Source organism: Cyanistes caeruleus, chromosome 1, assembly GCF_971803275.1.
Source record: "Cyanistes caeruleus chromosome 1, bCyaCae1.hap1.1, whole genome shotgun sequence".
Lineage (NCBI taxonomy): Eukaryota > Metazoa > Chordata > Aves > Passeriformes > Paridae > Cyanistes > Cyanistes caeruleus.
Window position 1 is genome coordinate 112,919,569 of NC_141701.1, and position 23,951 is coordinate 112,943,519.

At 38.4% G+C, this 23,951-nt stretch overlaps 2 protein-coding genes and 1 long non-coding RNA gene across 17 annotated transcripts in view; 2 read left to right on the top strand and 1 right to left on the bottom strand.

The window, feature by feature from the left end:
- Positions 1-4,215, top strand: part of AZI2 (5-azacytidine induced 2) — a 28,762-nt gene extending 24,547 nt beyond the window's left edge. For all 12 annotated transcript variants that reach the window (XM_086850828.1, XM_086850854.1, XM_086850885.1 and 9 more), the window contains one exon: positions 1,821-4,215. In XM_086850828.1, coding sequence (XP_086706954.1) covers positions 1,821-2,209 — 389 coding nt within the window. In that variant the 3' untranslated portion in view covers positions 2,210-4,215. The remainder of the gene's footprint in view (positions 1-1,820) is intronic.
- Positions 4,216-5,669: 1,454 nt separating this feature from the next.
- LOC147655832 (uncharacterized) lies at positions 5,670-6,793 on the top strand. Its single transcript, XR_015276505.1, has 2 exons — positions 5,670-5,742; positions 6,490-6,793. It is a non-coding gene; the product is annotated as an uncharacterized LOC147655832 (long non-coding RNA).
- Positions 6,794-8,444: 1,651 nt separating this feature from the next.
- The window catches only part of CMC1 (C-X9-C motif containing 1), a 42,040-nt gene continuing 26,533 nt past the window's right edge, over positions 8,445-23,951 (bottom strand). For all 4 annotated transcript variants that reach the window (XM_086850894.1, XM_023919838.2, XM_086850905.1 and 1 more), the window contains exons 3-4: positions 10,377-10,467; positions 8,445-9,088 (exon numbers count right to left, since the gene is read on the bottom strand). In XM_086850894.1, the coding sequence (XP_086707020.1) occupies positions 8,974-9,088; positions 10,377-10,467 (206 nt within the window). In that variant the 3' untranslated portion in view covers positions 8,445-8,973. The remainder of the gene's footprint in view (positions 9,089-10,376; positions 10,468-23,951) is intronic.

Genomic DNA, 23,951 nt, shown 5'->3' on the forward strand with positions numbered 1-23,951 from the left:
CTGCTTTGTGGCCAGCAGTGACTAATGATCACTTTGTCTCTGGTACTTGGCTGATACAAACTGTCAACCCATTTTGTACTTGGCCATATTGTAACCACTGTGTTCCTACAATTCTAAAACACTTCTGTCAAATAAATTCAGCAGAGAAACTGGGAACTGAATGAGTCTAAATAATCTTAGATCTGTCAAGATTTGATGTGAGCATATACTGTCTTTATGTCCTTATTTTTAATTTGGAGTTACCTGTCTTACTACTACAACTATTGATTTTTCTCTTCTCCTTAGTGAGGAGTCTAGTTTTCTGCAGTCCTTATACAGTTGTTCATCTAGAGCCATTAGAAGTCATTCTTGATTGATCAGAAACTGGCCTTTTGTCTTTTCATCTGTCGACTTTTTTCAGTAATTTTTCAGAAGTATGTGAGAGTGGACAGGTCTGATCTCGGTCATCAGACACACTTATAAATGCAATACAGATATATCTCTTTGCTTATATTTATAGACAGATCTTGGCTTCTGCAAAATATGGGTATAATTGACTGAAGCCTTCCACTTCCTATACCTCCAGTACTGACTTTTAGCATCTACAAACCAACTGCCGTTGTCAGAGGTGCATTAATTCTGCAGAACACTTGTTCATTACTTTGTGTGGGATATGAACAGTATCCATTAACTTCTACTTCGCTGTTATGTATGGAGGCATGTTCAACAAATGTGTGTGCTTGTGGGGTTTTTAGTTTATTTTTTTTTCTTCTTGTGTTTTTATGTTGTGTTCTTTTTATTTTGGGGGTTTTTTTGTGTGGTTTTTTTTTTTGTACATTTTCAATCTATTTTCAGTGGATTCACGTTTTCTTGAAATTCTAAATTCTAAAGGTCTGTAGGCATCAAATTGCACCTGCCAGCACAAAGACACCAAATCCAGTGCCTTAGCATGTCTTTCAGACATGATGCCCATTGCTATTGCAAGGTGGTTTGGGCTGACATCCACAAATTTTAATTTATTGTGACAAACAGAAGTTATATTCTTTGACCAAGATATCAGCTGCTTTTTCTGTCCTTTAAGAGCTAAAGACTGCAATTCATGCTCAAGATTAACAGCTGCTCTAGAAAACTCTACACAGATGTGAGTTTAACTGCAGGAAGCATTAATCTACTCTGATTACACGATTATGTACATTATCACTCCAAAACAAAATTATCTGCTTGTATTTTGGCCGTATGTTCAGATGTGTGTTGAAGGTGCAGCCTTTCCTTTTCAGGTAGATGCTGTTCTGTTTCAAAATACCCCCCCTTCCTAGCAGTTTAAAACTCCTCTGGAATTTCACATGGCTGAACATTGCAGTCTGTCACTTTACTTTTGAAAGTCAGATAAGAGAACTGTGAAGACCACGTGTTTCCCTCTTACTGCTTCATTAGGGCAGTGAGAATTTGGGTTCTGGGTAGGATGAGAATAGGGAGCAGCATTCAGTCTTCTGCGTCTGGCTGATTTCTCCAAGCCTATGAAAATGGTCTCTGTCTCAGTATTCATTTCAGTCTGGTCAAAAAGATCCATCAGTTTATCTGTGCTGAAATGGGAGTTGGGAGATATCCTTTGAGTTGGGTGTGTTTTAGACAGTGATTTCAGGATTTTGGGATCATCTTGAGATTGGTGAGGGTAGTATGTTTTTTTGTAGCTTTCAAGTAGTTACTGAATATGGTCTGAAAACTTGTGGCTTGAAGAAACTGTGTTTAACATCCCTGCTAGACTGTAGTACATTCGGAGTACATGAAAAATGCATTAGATAATGTAATTTTAAAAATCTTTTTTTGTCTTCTTCCTTCAGCTGCCTGTACTGCACCAGTGCAATGTGTTGACTTGAACATTTCAAAGCTGAATTTGACATCTGGGGTAGTCTCTAAAAACCTCTCACAAAACGATAAAGCCCTTGGCAATGCTGTGTCTCCCCCTCTGCTGAGAGATGCCCAGGTCCCATCAGAAAGGGTGACCCTACAAGCTTGGACAGATGAGAGACCAATTCCAGCTGATGGCAAAACGTTTCAGGAACACCATTCTTATGGAAAGAGCTCTCTGGAAGATAATTCCTGGGTATTCCCAAGTCCTCCAAAGCCCAATGAGAATATGTTTTGGGAAATGAAAAATAATCCAACTTTGTTAAACTGTCCAGCAGATTACCTGGATCGGTGTAATCAAAACTGTCTGCACAAGAGTTAAACAATTTTTAGAATGAACTGAGGCATTTTTGGAGTGATTCTGAATAGGCACCTTAATGCTCGAACTTTTAAGGGGAGAAAACAAATTGCTTGAAATGTTCTTTCTTTATTTTTAATTCTAGTTCCAAATCAGAAAGCCTAGTCTTTCTCTGCTGTAAATTGGGAGTGAGTTCCTTGATGTTAAAGCTGTGCTGGTATAATGTAAATACAAAGAAATCTAGCATGGAGCCTAGATAGTCTTGTACTGCAAATGACATACATTTGCTAAAGGTTACACTGAAAAGTGAGTTTGTGGAATAAAACAAAATAATCTAGTTCTGTATTTGTTTGCTATTTGTATGTAATCAAGAAAATACTTGGTATCCAGTGTTAGAATTTGCACCAGCTCTGAGCTTATATTTTGGCAGTGTTCTTTTTCAGAAAAAGACATAATATGAAGAATTGGATTCTCTCTTCCTTCCTCCTTTCAATTAGCTTTGATTCCTCTCATTTGTAAATGCATTTTTCTGTAATTTCTAACCAAGAAAAGTGAATTTTTATTTTTATTTTTTTTTCAACCTTGGTTTATATGAGATAGTGGCAAGATAAAAATCACCCCTAGGCTATCCTGTTCTGTTTGCCTCGTTTTGGGCTTGATTGTGAATTGCAAAGGACCGTAAGTAATGCTGCTGAACACTGTGAATCCTGGAGGTTCATCTTGTTTCCCTCAGTTCCTGCTGAAGGAAGCTGCTGTAACTGCACAGTGGTGCTGCCACAGACCCAGCAGGCCCACAGTGCAGTTTTCCATATCGTGCCTCCTTTGCACAGCACCACAGCCCTGACTCTTTATTCCTGTGGTGGTGAAGGCTACTAACTTTCCTTTTGTTAAAGAAACAAAGCCTTAATTTAATCAGACTTGGTGTTGTTGCATTGTTGATTACAAAAATAAGTGTTTTTGTGGTGTCTTTAGTATGCCACCGAGAACCAGAGCTTCTGGAATTCCAACTAACCGCTTTATAGATTATGGGTGTCTAGGTACTATGTTTTCTTTTTTTTTTTTCCCTCTTAAGGCCATAAACTGTTTCTAAACAAATATAATTTATACTTTATTTTTTGTTTGTTTTGTAAACTTCTCTGCTTCATATCTGGATTAATACAACAGGGTTAAGTGAAATGTCTTGACTGTTCAAAAAAGTTGAAGAAAAATGCATTGTATTTTAGATGCATGATACCTAACTTGTAATGGGCAGGAAGATATTTAATACTGAATGTGCTATTTACAGATGTGTGGGTGGGTGAAGTATTCAGCTTCACAGATCCAGCTTAACATCAAAGTAATAAAAATTAATTTCACAGCTGTTTAGAAGCAAATTATCTTAAGATTGCTTGCAAATACAGGGGGAAGCTCTGGCTGTAGCACAGCCTTAGTAATGATGGGCTGTAGAAGTGCTATGAGGGTGCTATGTGATCTGTGTGGTTCCAGACACTCCCCTGCACAGTAAGTACTTCAGACAGAGCCCATCTTTCACTTTGTCTATCAAAGGCAAAAATATGCCTTCCAGATATCTTCTCCTGTAGTACAAACAGCATACATAAACAATGTTTCCCATTCACCAGGTATTGTTTTTATTTTTCTATTATCTTGCTCACGTATACTGGCTTGTCTGTGATTAATGGAAATGGTGTCAGATGCTGGAATTTATTCTGACCAATGAACACAGCTGACTCAGGGGAGTACAATCTCTTGGAAAGTAATAGAACAAAATCCAATATGCATAAAACAAATCCAAGTCACTAGGCTTTAGCTGATAGAACCAACTACCTATGTAATAACAAAGAAACATTTCTCATGTGGCTGCATAAGCTATATGGTACCTAGTTCTAATGTAGCTTACTTTTGGGGTTCCCCACCTCAGTGTTAGAGGGTTTTTTAATAAGGAATGTAATATCCAACAGGCATTAATATGATTTGTGCAATGAAGGAATTCTACTGTGTAAGATATTAAATAAATTTATTTTTGTTTGAAATTGGTTTCACTAACAAATCTTTCCCTATTTGGCACAAAATTTTTTACTGAAGTTTTAATTCCTTTATTGTGTGTAAATGTTATTCCAAATACAAACAATTAGATTTGAGGTTCATCTCTTTGACTCAAGGGAAAAAAACAGCCATCTGCTGCAGCCTGCTTAAACATCTTCTGGGAGAAGTAGCTTCCTGGAAGTTGAAACCTGAAGGATTTAGTTACTTAAGCTATGCTGCTTTGACTACTTCTGTCAAAAGGTTCCCAGTCAGCCTGTTCTGTCCTGTGTGAAATTAAAATTACGGTTTTCTGCACAGAGCCTGAGAATTTCCAGGTTTTGCATCTGACCATTGGTTTATATTCTGTGCTCCTTCCCATGCTGGAGAAGGGAGTAGCAATGTTTGCTGAGAAGAACTTCAGAAGCACTGCTGCTAACTAGGGAGACAGGAGCTGATGTCAGAGAGCTTGCTGCAGGCAGCATTTCCAATCCAATCACTCAGTGCCATGTCCAAGCTGTAACATTTGAAAAGGAAGTCCCCAGATTTGGAGTCACTTGGGAGCTCCCTGGCTTGTGAAGCATCTGTTGGTCCAAAGCTTACAATCAGATTTTGACTGAAGATGGAAAAGTCATTTAAATCCAAACCACTAATGGCTTACAGTGCTTTTTCCATTTGCAGAAGTGAAATCTTTTCATCAGTGACAGCAAATTACATGGAGAACTAGCTGTAGGAATGGGGCTCTGGTGTTAATGTGCATGTGTTACATGAAACTGTAAAATTGCATGTAGTAATGCCCAAAGTTCTCAAATAATTATGTGAAATGACCCCAAGAAACTTTTAACTTGAGTGCAAACTTTGAACATTTCAGAACTTCCCCCAACCCACCAATTTGACAATTTTTAATTTAAGAAAGCACTAACCCTATTTAACAGAAATTAAAGCCAGCTTTTGGGGCAGGAGGAGGTTGTTGCTTTGCAGATTTAAACGTGCAGATGGCAACCTGATGAATACGTATTTGGGTATTTCGTGAGTTGGATGAACCTTCTGTAACTTATATGTAAACTTGCACTGTTTGGTTAATTTCAAGTATTTTCATAATCTGATCATTTTAATTTTCCCTGCCAGTTTTGTGGTGTACAGCCGATTAGTTTTTCTCAGATGTGAACTAGCCATATTGAAGAAAGCAAACCTCCAAATTAGCTGTAATGCATTGTCCAATTTTTACAGCTGGAAAAAGACAAGAGCAGCATGAGACATATGGTGGAGTTACAGTAAAACAATACCCATTGCAAGTAATGAAACACAGGCCCATGTAATTATCACGTGAACTATACTGGTGGGATAAAGCAGAGTGAATTTCCTTCCAAAACCAACTTGAAGCAGACCTTGACACTCCTGTGCTGAGACACCTGTAGCTCCAATGATGCTGTGAGTTGGTAAAGGAAGACTGAAGAGCTCTGGTACCTGACTGACACCTGTATTGTCTTCTGTTCTCCAGACAGGCCCTGTGAAGGACAGTGGTACAGAGGTCTAAGGTATTTCCCTGATTCTCTGTGTAGTTTGAGTATAAAAAAGGATGTGGGGGAGGTTGATTTTTTATTTTTTTTTAAATAATTTTTTGAGGTTTTAAGGAGTCAGGCTCTTTAACCTTTTTTCTTTAGGGAGAGTGGTATTACTATTTGCAATTTTATGAACATAGGGTAATCAATGAAAGCATTTTATTTTTTTATGACCTCAGTAAAGGTAAATACTAATTTTAACTGAGTTGCAGGTGAACCATTAAAAAAACCACCCTGTGCATTAGCTGTCCAGCAAAATTATTTTAATTGTATTTTAAGATGGAAGAGAGCAAGTCAAACATTAATATACAGTAATGAAAGTGGTAAGATGATCATGTTTGAGTATGGCTGTTTGATCTAGAGAGAAGCATGCAAGAAACACCCAGGTGCTTACTGTTACTGTACCAATTTTTAACTAGGCGGAACACTTATATTGCAAGTGTATTTGACCATTTTTTCATCAGCAGAGTAAACAAGATGGAGGAATTACTTGCAGGAATTAACTGACAAGGAGTATGGCCATACTAAATGTGGAGCAGAATGGGTTTGTGGCTTCCAGGTTAATTTCTGGGTGATATCTCAGATTGCAGTGGCTGTTTCACTGTCCTTTGAAAACCCTGTGTGTTACAAACTGCCCCTCATCTTCCCTCCAAGTCTGGGTTTTACTCTCTGAAGACAAACTTTTAATTAAGTATATGACACCTTCTCCCTCTTTCCTCTCAGATCTTCCATTTGTAAGGGGCTCCCTAAGGACTTTGAAGAGACCTTTAATACAGCCAGCAAGTGCAGCCTCTAGTGAAAAATGGGGGTGTCCTGGGTGCTTTCCAAGTGCTCTGAAGAGGACAGATAGGCCCCTGTGCTGTGTTTTCTTGCACTGATTAGAATCCAGGACTGCCTCCAGTTAACCTGAGTAGAAAGGAGTTTACAGCTGAGACAACCAAAACCGAAAGTAATTCAGTGGTATGAGTTTGTCATGTCATGGTACTCATTCTTTCATTTAAATTTTAAATAAAAGATGTAAATGCTATTCAAGTACAGGATATGTATGCATAAGATACTAAGAAAATGAAAGGTGTGAAACCAAGAATGCAAAGCTAGAGAACATCACATTACAGCCAAAGGTGTATTATAGAGGAAGCTGATCCATGTCCGAGGGCCCATCCCTGCTCTGAGTGCATTACAGAGTAAAATGGAGGAGCTCCAACAATCCAGATGTAGGAGAAGAGAAATAAATGGCTGACTGTAGCATTCAGTAGATGGAATTTCAGCTGTGACATCATACAGATGTGAGTTGTGGCTGCCATTCACATACAGCCTGTATTGAAGGGTGGGGAGCGATACCTGCAGGTTCACCTGAGTTTTGTTCCATTCCACACATCCGTTCCTCCCCTGCAGTCCTGGTCACTGCACTGGGGGGTTCCCCTCACCTGCTGCACACAATTTCTGCTGAGGCAAAAAGGAGACCTCCGTTGCTGGTGTTGTTGTCTGACTCAGACCTGAGTCATAGCTGAGTTTGACCCAGGTGCGCCCTCAGTGCAGGCACACACCACTGGCAGCACCCAACACTGCCTCCAGGAGAATGCACAACCCCCTCCCCAATCCTCTGGGTAAGGGCTTTTGCCAACACTTTCAAACACCTAGGCTGGCTTTCCAGAGGTTGGAAATACAGCAAATTTTCCTAGTGGGACAAAACCCAGTCATTGTCATTAAAAAACATGTGTCACCATCTACCTTAAATTTCCTCCTTTTTAAAGTACATACAGCACAACAACTAATTGGGATTTTTGTTTTCCTAAACACCTGAGCTAAGAAGCTGAGAACATGTGTAGGACACTGTTCCACATAAGCTGTTTCAAGGTGGTTAGCTTTAGAGCTGAGTGCCCCTTAAATTTGCCTAACAAGGCAGAATGCTAGACGTTGTTTCAGTTTGTCACCCACAAATCCAGTCTTCCACCCAATCTGCTGAAGCAACATTATTAATGATTAATCCAGTAAAAGGCACAGAATGAAGTGCAATGACTAACCTGCACCATAAAGTCCTTCATATACACGTGTCAATCTTAATTTCCTCCTTGAACAGAGGAATACTGTTTGTGGTGAAACAGTATTAAAATAAATAAAATGTTTCCTCTTCTAAAGGAACAGTATCAAATCCAACTCATTACTCAGAAAATTACTTTTTTTCTTCTCTAATCAGGGCATTAGAGTTACCAAGTTTAAGAACTTAGTTTTATTTCAGAATGCTTGGAGGATACTCCAAGATAGTGTCTAAAACTTTATATTAGTAATCTCTAGTGAAGATATTGAAGCATTTTACAATTAAGCAGCTTCAACTATCAGTACACGAAAGATCATTTGTGTGATCTTTTTAAATTAGGGACATGCTTAGTTCCTGCAAGCAGTGATCTGTATCTTCCATGCCTGGTTGAGTTGTTTACTCACCTCTATCTGGAATAATTTTGCAAGTGTGGTCACTCATTCATTCCAAAGCATAGCAGCTTATTCTCTGTTCTCAGGGAAGGTCTGGCCGAGATTACTTTCTCCTCTAGAGTTGAAATGGTCAGTCTGGGCCACGCACAAATGCAAGGCATCCATCCCTTCTGACAGTGTAGGCTTAAAAGTGAGTCACAATGTAGACTTAAAAATGAGTTACAGTGCAGGCACAGGTACTACCAGGCTCTCATCTGACAACATTTTAATGAAGAGGGTAATTCACATTGGTTTGAGTAGTTCTTCTGCATTTGCCACCCTTCTCTTCTAGTAAGTGCATCTCCATACACAATCAGCTTCAGATGGTGACTAACAGACCAACTTCAGTGTACACCCCATCTGTGATCAGCTGATACAACTTAACTCACCCTCGAGTTTTTATGTAGCCTGGCTCATGTAGCTAGATACAGGCTTTAAATTCAGAATGGACATTCTGGAATTGTAAACTCCAAATTGTACACTGGTAACAAAATCTCAAGTCCAGATAAAGGAACACACCTTTGTAATCTCTCTTGCTAACTGTGGTAGCATGCTCTAGATCTTTAATTACAAAAAGGTTTTAAATTGACTCTTAATTTCAGACATTATTTTATTCTCCATTCCTCTCATTTTGCATGTTTCAGTTAAACGCCACACAGAGTGGTACAGACAATTTAAGTCTGTTTAAATCAAGTGAAATCCAAATTGCATATAAAAAAAGTTCATTTTAAGTTTTAATCACACATTTTGAGTAAATTTCTGTCTTTTTTTCTTAATTCCAGTTGCTCTGTATTCTTCTCTTTGCTTCAAATATTCTGCTTTGCATTCTTCATAGAATGATGGATCAGAATAGCTACAAGACAGAAAAATACATATTGTTTTTCATCTTGGAATATTGAACAGATATTGCATGAGTACCACTCATAACTGATCTTCCTTTCACACACATCTGCCTTTAACAGTAAAATACCTTTAACACTTAGGTACTTTATAAAAAGAGGTATCTGGCATGATACTGTTCTCTTTTGAAGCACAGTCCTTTTCAAGCCTCTGAAGTGAAGCCACCAAGAGGAAATGCAGAAAAAGGGAAACACATTTGGTATTTAAGTTCAGCTGCAGAATTCATTTGTGGTTACCCTCATGAGCATGGGAAGCTGCTGAAGTTGACTTATTTTTTTAATGCACCCAAGTAACTACTGGGAATAAGTTCAACTGTATGTCTTCAACAGTAGATATAGAGGTCGTTGATCATTACATTAAATTCCTTTCTCTCATAATTTTTTTAAATATTACTATTCAACACTAGAAACCTTTTTTTGTAAGAAGCATTTTATTTAATTATATCTTTTTTAAAAGCTGAAGGAACAGACAAGTAAAACTGAGTAACTCCAGCAAGTTCTAACTGCAGTTAGGCCCTAAATTCTTGCCTAGCTGCATATATTTTTTTATCAGTTCCTAAATACTTGAGAGTAACTCTCACTAATTCAAAGGCATTTATTTTTAATCTAAATCACTGGTTTAGAGAGGAGGACACACCAAAAACCAAACCAACCTCCTTTTTCCTCCCAGTCAAACTCAAAAATTTCACAGCCTGCACCCTGGGAAATTCAAGAACCTAACACTTCAGCCTAATGGCACTGGGGGTAAATTAGGACTTCCAAAAAAGATGTTTCAATCCACCATGGCATTGAGTTGACTTCTCATATATAACAATTTCCCATTGCTCCTGCTACTGCTGTTCGCAACAGCAGGACACTTTCAAGACAGACTAAATCTTAAAAAACAGAAGCAAAATGAAAACAAACTTATCCTGTCTCTAACAGATTATGAAGAAGCTTCACTGTGTGCTCCTATCCCCACATCTGTGATGTACCAGAGCAGATAAAGGGCTGCAGGTCCTCTAGACTGAAATTTGTTCTCAGGTGAATCAAGAAGAGAGTCTCTGTAGCCATATATTCATATGGGAAATACGATCTTGTCAGTTAGGGCCCTGACCAGCATGGTTTTAATAAAGCAAAGATACCATTTTCAGAAAACACATCCAAGTCTCTAACCCTGCACAGCCCTTTTCAGAATAGTTAACATTTCTAGATTAGTACAGGCATGCACAAAAACCCAGCAAAAACTCATGAGGGACTTACTAGCCAACCAGACAGTCCTTCAGTGCTGTGTTCTCCTGCCGACACTTGACCACCATCAGAACACCAGTTTCTTGACAGCATTTAGTAAATGCTGGGGGGAAAAAAACCAAGACAAATTAAATTGAAGTTAGAAAAATGACAATAGGTGAGAAAGCCCTATGTGTAGGAGGTAGCAGACCAGATCTGATTTATTATTTATATAATCACAGTTGGCCTACATTCTCATACTGTTTGCAAGGTCTTTGTCACTTGTTTAGCAACAACACTTTAACTGGGATTCTCCCCTCATCATGTAGCACATTCACACACACACTGCTGTTGCTAATACCATTTCTGAAGTTATTCTTGCAGCAAATCCATGATCCTCATAGTTGCTTTTCATATGCTCTACTCAGGACTATCACCTACATCTCTGGCATTTAAGAACAATGAAGTTGCTCAATGAAGTGAAAGTACCTGGTCTGTTTTAAGGATCTTAAGACTTAAAAACGAGTCAGTGAGATACTAAAACAGAACAGCAAAGTCATGGCTAAGGACATGGGATTTATCTGTGAGTAACCAAAATTATGTCTCATTGTTACCAGAACCCCTTACGGATGTTTCACTGAATAATAACCCTAGATAAGAATTGGTTGTTATTTCTATCAGGAGATATCAAATTGTTCTGTTTGAAGAGGTAATCAGCTACATTTAGCAAATGGAAAAGAGAGAGAAAGAGAAAGCCATGTGTCCAAGATCAACCAGGAGCCAGATCAAGAACAGCGTTCCCCCCTACCACATCCCCTTCATTTCTCCTCCTCTAAGGTCTTCCTGGTAATGATTTTGTATCCAGCAATTTTAGGGCTTAAAGAAATTGTTAATTTTCTTGCATATACTTAGCAAAATACAATATACAGCTAATCTAGTAACATCAAAACTTAATGGTACTACATCATACAACAGGTAAATCACATTACCTATGCTCAGTATGTATGTACATCAAGACTTAAATAAACAAGAAAGCAGAAATTTGTGCCTATAAAGGCACAACTTCTGTCCTGTCCTTTGCTCATAGCAGATGCCTACTGAAATGGATATTAAGTAGTTGATGTCCATGGAACAAAATCCACCTTCTAGGATCCTGGACACTACTGGCAAGACTTTGAGAAAGTGAACCAACAGCTGCAAGCAATCCCTAGGTGAGATTAATCTGCTTGTCCACAGGTATTATTAATTAGGCTTTCACTAAAATAATTTACAAGACAAGGTAGTATTTGTTAAAAGTGTTGATGACAGATTTAAGTGTCCTTATACTGCCAAACTTTGCAAAGAACTGACTTCTTACCTACTTCAAACACATAATTTATTGATGAACACTTAAAAACCTTCTCCAACACAGCACCCAGTGTTACACACTGGCAACTCCACCATACTCCACATGAAAACCAGATGAAAGTGTGCAGAAATTTGGTTTAAATTAACCATTTAATTACCATCTGGGAAGACACTGTAACCTGTGCTCAAAGGTATCTATTAACAACCACACCCAGTTTTGAAGATCTATGTGTTTTGAAGTCATCCAAATGCACAAGCACAGCTTTGAGGAAACACCTGGACAGCTCAGGTTTACTAAGCCGTTTAAGCTCAGAACAAGGCAAACGTGTTATTAAGCTATCAGAATATTTCTTTGTTCTTAAAGGTGAATCTGACATTTCTTCTGTTCTTTCCTGGACTGTTTATACTGATTGTTCCCACATCAGCATCTCAGAAAAATCATACCTATTAGTACATTTCTAAAAATGACCTTTGTATTTTTCTGGGAAAAACATCCAAAGCTTTTGAAAGCTTATGGTCTGTCTAGTGACCAGTTTGATTTATACTCTCTACAGGCACTTCTTTAAATGCTGTGCTGAGGTTTTGGGTTGAGGTTGTTGGTTTTTTTTTTGTAGTAGTAATCATTTTTTCTGGAAGCTGTGAAGTAAAAAACCACTGAAGACAACAGGAGGTCCCTCTCACTTGTTAGCTCACCAGTCTTGATTGGTTAAAGGTGTGATGTCCCAGTGAACAAAAAAAGCCTGAACTGCAATTGCCAGCATTCCCTGGCTTCAAAAGGCCCACCTGTGGTACACGGCCAGGCACAGTTGCAAAGTGATAAAACTGCTTCCAGCTGTTTAGCTTTAACATTACTGATGCTTAACAACACAGAGGAAGAAAGGTTAAAGCAGATTACGCATCCTTATATGAGCACACAAAACTTGATTATCCATCTCTTCTCTTTGGCAGTCCTGTAAAGAGTGCAAGACAGGTTTAGTTACAGACACCAGCAACCTTCCAGAGTCTGGAAAATGTATTTTTTATATTTAATTGTGCTTTGTCTTGCTCACAGAGGGGCAAGTACCAATCTCTTCACTCTTCTAACCAGTGTCAGGACTCAAGGAAATGGCATGAAGCTGCTAGCCAGGGCTGGTTTAGGTTGGCTATCAGGAAAAGATATCCATCCAGAGGGTGGCTGTGCACTGGAACAGGCTCCTCAGGGAAGTGGTCATAGCACCAAACCTGCCTGAGTTCAGGAAGCATTTCAACAGTGGTCTCAGGCACATGGTGTGATTGGGGTGTTCTGTGTAGGGGCTGGGCTTGATGATCCTGATGGGTCCCTTCGAACTCAGCTTAGTCTGTAATTCTATGACTCTTCCATGAAATTAAATGTGTCAGTGTTGAGCAGCACAAACAGTGCTTAAACTACTGGTCTGGAGAATAATGTCAGAAATAGTGCTTAATAGTTCCAGATATCTCAAACCAAGAATTAATCTCCATGTCCAACAAGCCTTACTCATTCCTCACTCAGGCAATATATGCACTGTTAACCAAAGTTTCAGGATGTACAAGAAGACACCACAAAAGAAGCAGATACATAGGATCTGATTACAAACCTATTGTAATTTAACACTTCAGCAGCTATGAGGGGTAATCAGAACACTAAAGAATCCAAACAAACCTTCTTCCAATACACTGCACATTATAGAAAGAACAGAATTGATCTTTTCATAATCTTGTGTATGATACTATCTTTACAACTTCAGGAAATGGCTTTCCATGACTTTAGAAGTTCATGAGCTGGTATGTTTTTTCTTCCTGCAAGCAGCAAGCTACCAAAACAAAACCTCAAGCAGCTACAAAACAAGAGGTAAATTTGGGCCAGTCTGAAAATTCACTGCAAACTGTAACACGAAAGAAAGTCATGTTTCAAACAATAAAAGTTATGCCAAATATTTCCAAAAAAGCCAAATAAACAGAGGAACAGAGCACAACACAACACAAGTGAAAATGCCTTGCTAGAAAGGGGAAAAAGGCTTGCCCTCCACCAAATCAACCCTTTGCCAAGGCTTTTCTAGGACAGCTATATGTGTCCATCACTGAATGCTTTGTGCACAGACATGGACAGATCCAGTACTGCGTCAGCAAGCTGCAGGTTACCAGTTACCACGGAAACTGGCTACAGACCCCCCTTTCACCTGCAGCAGTCATGGTTCATGACATCATATCTGACATAGGTTACCCCACAGGCTCTGTCTGAGGGGATGCACACAGAGCAAAGATCTCTTCTCGAGACTACAGCTTGGAGAGACTTCACTGGACAGCTCATCATTGATTTGAGGATGGACTTATTCTTTATCTCTTATGAAGAAAGCTTTGCATTTCTATTGTAAGGCAAATCCAAAATGAGTTTTGGCCCCAGTTTGGAAAATTTTAAGTCTCATTACATTTTGGCCATTACAGACACAGTTTAGATTTTAACTGCTAAAGCAAGCCTGCAATTTAGTACCTTTTCTAAATCAACCAGGTATGTGAGGCCAAAATGTATCTTTGCCAAGACAGGTCTGCTGTCAGCTGAACAAAAGCTGAACAGTCATGTCTGAATACAGAGCAATTCAGTTTTGCCAGTTCTCACCTGCTCACTACGGCATGTTGGCATGTGCAGGGGAACTGCCTGTGATGGGAAGTCCACATTTTTAGGGACAGACAGGAGGGCTTTTTGGCTAAGGCCAGAGATGAATGAGTCCTTCCAAGGACTGACTCATCAGCAGGGAGTATCTCCGGCCCTGAGCAGCTCAGCGAAGTTGAGTTTGGTCCCTGGCATCTCCAGATCTGCCCTGGATCCAAAAGCCTGATTTCACTGGGTCTTCCTATCCCAACTTACCCACCTGACAAAGCATAACACAACTAGAAGAAATTAGATCCTGACATATGTAAAGTCACAGAATAGAAAAAAGAGAGCTTTCTGAAGTGTTCTAATTTATCTACAAAGCTGTACAGATACTCATTTCTATAATAAAAATCCTATTTATAAAGTCTTTCTGTAATTCCCTTCAGATACAGAATTATACTAAGTATGTTGGAGGTATAAAGAAGAAGTTGAGTGCCCAACTTAGTATATTTGATGGTTGATGAAAAACTTCTTTAAGTTATAGAGCACTCTTTTTATTAAGGTTTCTTTGATAAATAGCTACAAAGTTGGCTCAGTAAAGAACACTTTGTTTACAAAGATCTTTACAGTCTACATTAATCTTTGCTGAACAAAACAGTATCTAAGAAGAATGCTTTTTTAAAGTATTTCTAATTGCTTTTTCCCCAACTCTGTTTTATGACTTTACAGCAAGATAATATGAGAAGCAGATGGAATCTGAGGTGAAACTGGCTAACAGTTCACTTATCACAGAATAAAGACTGGACAAATTATTTCCCTGTCTATTCAAGCAGTCAGACAGGCATATGCAATACACACTAAAGTATTAATTTTAAAGGATCAGATGCATTGCCAGAAAGCTAAAACAAAGTTGGTGGGGGTCCACCACCAGATGTCCTATAAGTCCCAGGACATACAAGTCCGAATTTAAAAAAAGGAGATAAAAAGCCAGTGTGTCCTGCCCGTTTTAACTTTAGAATATATTCGTAGGTTCAAGAAATATTTTCTCTGTATGACAAAAACAAAAAACTTGTAGGATTTTGAGTCAAAGGGACAAACCAACATCTGGCATAAGACAAAGGCACAGCTCTGCTGAATAAAGACGATGATTTTCTTCCACACCATTAAACCAGATGAGGTTAAATTTAACAGTTAATCTCAGTGTCTGCAGGACTACAAACAGTGGACAACAGAAACAAGGCATCATATTTATGATTCATGTGCTCTTTATGTACCCTACAATACCACCCTATACCCAAACAGAATTAGGCTGGTCTCTTCACTGTGCAGCATTCAAAATGAAATGGTGGAACAGGTGTGTTGGACTGCTGAAGTTTCAGTTTTGTGTATGTAAAGGAAAGACTTAATGAAATGTTATGTTATGTCCTCCCCCAAACTCATGAACAAACCGAAAGTTGTGGGGTTTTTTTTCCAATTTAATAAAGAGAAACAACCACCATCAGATTATATTTGTAGCAGATTTCTAAAGGATTTTTTCTCTTTACTTTAAATATTTTTAAATATTAGATAGTTAATTATTTCTTCCTGCAAACATCAAAGTCTTCCCGTGTGCAAAGAGAAGAATAAAAAGAAGGATTTATCTCCAGACAAGCAGCTGCATGGAAACTGTGTTGATATAACACCAAGGAATCATCCTGGTTATTTTCAATGTATGAACTGTTTGTAGTGTGAAGGCTATTTCTGAAAGTTCATTTTTTTGCAGATTCAGATTATAAAAATACTTGGCACTTTCATATTGCCTCATATTGTGAAGTGTCGTACATTTCATATAATATTGGAACTGTATAATTTTATCAATTATAAGCATGCATCTATTTTGCAGATGTCCTTGTACACAAAATAAATGAAATATTCCCCATTATCAAGATAAATTGATCCTCTCAGGTCTGGCTCTCGTTTATTTAAAGACTTTACAATTTTACTACTTAAGAGAAAGTCCTACAGAGGTGTTATCTCACCATTTATATTTTCTCAACACTTATGATACTGCTATCACACTCTTAAAATAAAATAAAAAAAAAAACCAGCTTGCATCATGATCCAGACCAGACTTATTCTGGGGTAGATTTTTCCCTGTACACAAAATTTAAAATAAATAAATAAATAAATAATGAAATTTAAAAAATACAGTTTTGTCTGATGTTTGGGTCATTCCTTGGGCTGTACCACTAAGTAGAGAAAAGATGCCCAAATAACCATGGGGATTTGAGGGTGACAGTAGAAGGAGGAGGAAACAGTTCCCTTTAAAATGTAAACAAGGGAAAAAATTTAAAACTTATATTTGTAAAATGTGTACAAAAACATTAAATGATCCAAAACATTACCAGCAACATTTTTAAGGGAAGTTATTATGCTTTTCATTTTGTATTAAATTATGATGCATTAGCTTGCTACTTTGAAGATTACTCAGTATGCACAGAACAGATTACTGGTGCATTTAATGAGCCAGAGGAAGTAGTTGCATGAACATGGAGAGATTGTTTTACATTGTAGAGTACGAGCTGTTTGATATTTCCAACACAGTACAAAAGAAAGCTTCTCTGTAGATTGCTCATGGTTCAGTTAACATCACTGAATATCTAATACCTCCAACTCAATTAATTCTCACCTGATTAAGATCAGTCTGATATTCAAACTAAATCATCTCTCCAGTCAAGTAGAAATCAATATTTCTGATTTTACTTTTAAATTACAACAACAAATAAAATACATGCATCGTCAGTATGCTAGGAGTAGCTTTCCTATTCTAGCCTACTATGGCATGCATAACACAGCTGATTAAAGAATTATTCTAATTTGAACAACAATATATATAAGACAGATTAATTTGAGTAGAAGGAGATAGCATGAAATAATTAAATGCATCTTATATAGGGCAAAGAGAAAATTGACATAAAATAACCTTGATTCTTTCAAGTGAACCTCTGTTATCAGATCAAATACTTTGTCTCCACAAATATTCATTTGCTATAACAAAAAAATCATATACTTTCCATTTTCCTGCTCATCACCAGCCCCCCAAAATCTGCTCCATTTCAGCTTTTGTAGCTAGAGGCATCTGTCCTAGGAGAGGTGATCAATATGTACCAGAACAGAATACAGGAGCAGAGAATCCCAGGAATTCAGGAATTTTAAGGAAGGGATATTCATTCTCCTGGCCAGTCTTTTCCAGGGCACTCTCAGCATAGAAAAGCAGCTTTATCTTAAAGTATAGAGTGCAAACAGAGGATCCCCCAGCAGAACATAGCATCTCTGGCACTCCAGAATGAAATGCAGAAACCTCCCTCATCTCGTGACTGAGGTGAACATACAGCAGGAGAGAATCATCAGGAAGGCAAACAGCACAACTGTGATCTGCAGAGGAAGAATGTTTCCCCAAAAAAACTATACACTGTTTGTCTAAACACAATGCCTTGGGATAAAGAAAGCATCTTATCAATATCCTAGAAACAAATCTGAAGACTTTGCTTTAGGGGACATTTAGAGATGAGAAAATGACATACTGAATAAAAGGGCCTATATGCCCTGTACATCATCTTCCTCAGAAGCCTGTAACAGCTGCTTTTAAAAAATGAGAAGATGTTTTTTTCATAATGTAGACTGTGACACAAGTGAAGTTTCTTCCTGATCCATATCAACTGTAAGCTTGGCTTACACCTTGAAGCATGAAATTCTCACATGCCCTTCAAAATCCTTAGGATGCCTTACATGGAGTCTAAATGGACAAGCATCCAAAAGAAGAGGAAGAAAGAGGGGAAAATCCTCCTGAAATCAGGAAAGTATATGCTAGCCTGGATTCCTTCAACATCTATCTGCCCTGGCCACTCAAGTCCTGCTAAATTCCCAACTATTGCAATTGTAGTTATTTGTTTCATAGCATGCGTGCTTTTTTCATTAGCAGGTTTTCAAAATCCTGCTGTAAAAATTAATTGGCCTCAAAGCATCTCTCAGCTGGATACAGAAACAGGCCAGAGCAGTAGGGAGCAAAGGCACTCTGCACAGATCAAAAATGTTTGAGGGTTGGTTGGGGCTTTTTTCAGAACATCCAGTTCCTCATTCTGTAAATGCCACCTACCTACTTAGGAATAAGTCTCCCAAGTTTTCATGTCCTACATACATTGATATTACAAAGATCTAGGTTTGGTCAACTGCTTACAACGGGCTTTTAAAAACAATATAGGAAATTGATGGTTTATTTAAATGTTCTGTTTCAAAAATGACTAAAAATATATTGGGTTTTTTAAAACCACAATAGCACAGCAGTACTGAAAACTCATGTAAGGCATGTAGGGATCCTCCAACATCAGTTAATTCAAATCAGAAGTCACTGCTCAGCTGCTGATCTTTTGATTATAGAAATATTAGCAGGGTTTCTCTTGTTTTCAAACCAAACAATCATTAAAGACAGAATTGGTGGCAGAAAAAAAAAAAAAAAAAGCGGATCTACCATTAAGGAATGACAAGAAATGACATTCATGAAAGCCATGAACAATGAAGTCCTGTTCCCATGCCATGCAGAGGCTCGTGCTGGGGGAACCTCTCTCGCCAGACTCACTACACGTGTTCTGCAGTTCAAAATTTGCTACAATTCAGACTGAGAACTGTGGATGCTTCTAAGAGGCATAACCAGAAACCTCAAGCAACAGCAGAGAAGCACTTCTGTTTGTCCCAAATAACCCAGACTTATCCACAACAGATCTTTGGAACTTTTCTTTCCAATTTTATAATAAGCACCAAGAAACAGAGAATGGAACTGAAATGCAAAGTTTAAGAAAGAGAATTGTTTTGTTTAAGAAAAACACATAAAACAAGCTGAGGAACACAGCCAAACACAGTAGTTCAAGCCAACCCAATCAGTTCAACTAACAAAACCCAGACAAATACTTAAAAGTGTTAACAAAAATATGCCAGATTAAAGTAATTAAGAATTTTAAAAAAGAGTTCTGAAAATAGTATACACATGTAATCTCCTTCACTTTCAGGAGTTTTTAGTTCAGCCATTAGGACAAGGACAGGTCACCTCTGCTCATTCAATGTCCTGCCCACATGAGATCTGATCAAAAAGTCTTTTTGGGGACAAGGATTGGAAAGACTAAAGTTAGTTTTCATTTTGATAAGAATACTCAATGCTGACATGAAACTTGACTGGGAAATGTGTTTTCCTAAGAGTCACAGAGTCAGAACAGAACATATACTTTCAAATGTCAGGCAGTGCTTTCCTGATTATTGCTAAATGATGAAATACTGTGGAAGACAATTTATTAGCGATATATGTTTAGTCACTAGAATTTCAACAGAACTTGGACTTTAACAGCAACAGGAGCTTTGGCAGAGATGATACAGAGAGATGTCTACTTGTTAGTTTTGGTGCCATAGGCCTGATCTGATCCTCCATCCTGCATGTACAGAGTTGTCAGCATTTTCTGTATGCATGAGTATACACACCTACCTACATATGTGTGTGTGCATTTTGCCTCAAACACACAGAAATCTAGTATGCTGTCATATTTTTAAAATGAATTCCAGCAACCCAGCTCTACAAGAGCTGCAACACAAGTCCTCCTGCTTCTGACTAAGCAAGACAGGCAAAGCACAGCAGCACACAAGAGAGTTATGTCCTCAGAAGACACAGAAGCAAGGATATAACTATTATACATAAGGCTTTACAGCAACTACTTTGTCAGTCAAGGAAGATTTAAATGCTCAAAGATGACAATCTGATGGACTATGCAGGAAGATTTTTCCAGAGAAGTAGACCTCCTTTTCTCTTAGTGAAATTACAAAAAGCTACCCTTTTAAGCGAAGTAAGCACATTGCTGTGAAGCACTTTATTTGGGTAAATCATGATTTGCCCACTAGAGAAACCTGCCTGAGGAATGTTCTTGTCAAGTACAAGTGTTACCTTCCCTATGAGGCTTCAGGTAAATCATGCCCAGCAAGCACAGCCACCTGGTTAAACTGCAGCAGTTTTAAACAACTGCTTCCTTTAAGACTGACTCGATCTAATTTTCCTCTCACCCTGCAGTAAGTATCCCTGACATCAAGCGTTACCATACCAGGCACTGCAAGAGGCAGAACGGGAACAAATGCAAGCTCCCCCTTGGCTACTGTCTGTCACTGCCTGCTTTTATATAAACAAGTGCATCCAGCTTGAGCTGTGCAGAGCAGCCTTGCCACTGCTTATCCTCCCGCCTCCTTCGGGAGCTGCTGAGCCACTCAGGGACAGCTGAGAAGTTCGGATAACAGATCATTTAAAGAAACAACATCCCCTCCCTCTACCCCATAGCGACTGACTCTTCAGCCGAACTCCAAAGGCAAAACATATCTATTTCTCAAAATCAGAACTTCACGGAGTGGAAGCAGTAACAGTAATGTCCTTCTGCCACACGGTGGGGGTAGAGCAGGGCATTTCTGTCACTCCTGAGGAGGCATTTGCCCAGCTATTCCACCATGACACTAGCTCCCAGTTACACCGTGCTTTTTCAGGGACTCTTCCGTTCCCTCTGCCCCGGTTCAATTTAATGGACTTCCAAAATCACCTATTTAACTCAGAGTTCCAACACCGAAGGTTGGTGGTGGTAGCAGTAATAGTAGTTCTCACTCCTCTGAATGGAACAAAATATGCTCTAAGCAAAGTGAAACTGGCTTGGAGCCAGCTGGAGGGTGAGATGGGGCACACAGAATAGGTTCAAAATCTCAGGTCTATTGAAAATATAGAATATTCCCAATATATAGAATACAAAATATTTATAAGGTTATTAAAAGAGGAAGTTACTTTCCCTCACAGGTCACAATTCATCCCCAACCACTATTCCAACATCTCCAAAACAGTTATCATGTGCTTACCCTACTCTGCAATATATATTTAGTCCCTTTTTTTCAAAAGTGACTACCCATAGACTGGTGTAGACGCAGGAATTCTTCACCACAAAGAATTCCTGCTGAATGAGTGCTAGTAAGGATGATAAAACCAAAGTGCAAATCTTCCATGAAAAAAAAATTCTGCTGTGTCCATATTCTGAAGTGAACAGTGAAGAGTAAGTCAACCCTTTGCAATTGTGGCCATAGTGTGATAAAGTATGTAAACTTACTTTTACAAATAAAATTGCATCATTGACTATGGAGGCATTCAGAATTTCAGAATACCCTATTCATTTCATGATTTTGAAGATATGGCTTTAAACCATGTGGCAAGAAAGCACACTACCAAAACTCAGCAATGTCTGGAAATTTGGTAGTATCTCTGCAACATTTATGTTTCATCTTCTGTAAAACGTTTTAAATAAAGGACTGCAATAACCAGGTACATTTCTTCAGAGCAAGAGTTGTCATTTTGAAGACAGTAAAATAAAATACTGGTAGACAGGGGATTTACAAACAAGTCTTTGATAAATCTACAAAGCAAAACAAAATGCACCAAAAACTAGGTATGAAAACCCCCCAAAAGAGAGAAATTGTTTATCAGTGTAATGCTTAGCAGGCAAATGGCATAAAAATCTGTATGAGACCATTGACTTTACTAACAGAAATCCAGGTGTAGTTTGGCACACTGAAGCCTTGAGGACACCGCTCTACCTTCTGAAAGTTGATTACACTGTGCTCCTCAAGCTGTATGTAGAAGGACTCAAGTTTGGAAGGAGGGGGTTGTTCAAGTGCATCTATTCTGCCTGCTCCAATTATCTTGTTTCTGATGCAAAAACATTTTAGAGTAATAGAGCATCAACGGTGTTATGAAAGAAACAGCAACAATAATCACATAAATGTGGTTTCCATTTTTAGAAAAACAACCAAAGTCTTATGAATTTATTCAGCAGTTGTTCAGATAAGCATGTTTATAGTGCATCTGCTACAAAAGCATTGGCAAAGGAGATACTAAAAGTTAAGACAAGAGGATATACGTATATAGCTCCAGTTTAGAAGCCATTTGTCACACTTCTTCCTATGGTATGAGGATATTTCCAATGAAATATCACACATCTATCCCAGCAATCAAGAAGTACTGGTTTTGTCAATTTCTTTCTAAAGTAGGAGACAAAGTTTATTTCTAACACATTCAATCACAGACCAATATCCAGGGCTCAACCTGCTGTAAGACCAGAAGTGACAGAAGACCCCTGTGCATTAGTCAGTGGCAGCTGTGGACACAAGACTTTGAAGCAGCATTCAGCAGCTAGGACATGAACAGAAACTGACTGAGGGTCCTGGTGCTGCCATTACAACCTCCTGTGACTTTTTGTCTTCTGTTTACTTAGGATTGAAAGTAAGGACTTTGCCTGGTTGGGACTTCAATGACTGGTTGACTCTGAGTGCATTCTCCACTGGTACAACGAACTTAAAAAGAACCTAATCTGGCTAAAAATATTTCCTCCATTTTCTGGGTTTTGAACTAAATGAGGTTTTGCTCACTGAATGCAGATGTACACATGCCTCTATCACCACAGATTTGTCAGCATGTAAGTTTTTTCCAAAGACTTGTCTCACCTTTATTCTGAAAGAAGAAAAAACCACCCAAAAGCTAGCATATGCTGTATTAATGTAAAACCCCTAGAGGGCAACTAAGCTTCAATTTCAACCTGCATAAATATTCAGCTCCTTAACTAGTTTACAGATTATGTAAACTATTTCCTTCAACCCTGGTTTTTTTTCCCTCGTTTAAAAGAAATGAATCCTTTTCATTCTCAAATCACATTATTGCTGCCTATTTAGTGTAAGTTAATCACTGCCCAACCAGAGACTGAGTTCTCAACCCAACAAAGCTCAAATGTGCGCAAAAGAGAACAATAAAGAAAACACATGCAAAGGCTTCATTTAAACAGACAGAAAACAAGCATATGAAAGTCTGAAATCACTTTCTTTGCATTAAAGACCTTTGACAATACATCTTGTTTATTATTCAGCTTAGTATTAATTTATTGCACGGCATCTGTTTTCTTGTACAGCAGTCTGGTTGCAAGTCTCAAATTTATGAATCGAAGTTTACACTATTGAGATTATTTGCCTGTTTCCCCCTACGTACCAAGATTTCAGCCTTATATATTTGGTGACAAAAAAAAAGTGATGAAATAGGAAACAAGATGTCAATTTAGTTATGAAAAATAGCTTCAATTAGATTTCAGTCTTTAGCTAGAGTCCAGGACTGCTGCCAGTGGTCAAAGTAAAACAAAAAAAGGAAAGTAATTGGAGCCATAATGTAAAAAGCCTACATTCAATTACAAGTGCTCTTCACAAATTTTAAAATTGGTCACCAGTCTCCAGCTGAGCCTTGTTTGCCATAAACCAGCAGGCATCAACTGCCTTTCCCCTACTCCCACCAGATCTTGTTGGGAGCTGAAAGACGCTATCCTGCCAGTCCACAACTGCACAGAACCCACAGATGCACTGATGCTTAATATTAGAGAAGGCAGTAACAAACCAATGGGATTCCCAAGATATGGAAGCAACCAGAGACAGTGAGGAAAAAAAACAGCTCAAAGGAATCCTTAGGAAATGCTTGCAAAATCCAAGAGTTTGTACATGGCTTTTGCAGGAGACCAAATGCCCTAACAAAAACCAAAACAAAAGCAGTGCCATCCTTGCTTTATGGATATCAAGTCAATGTCCCATATGCTCCG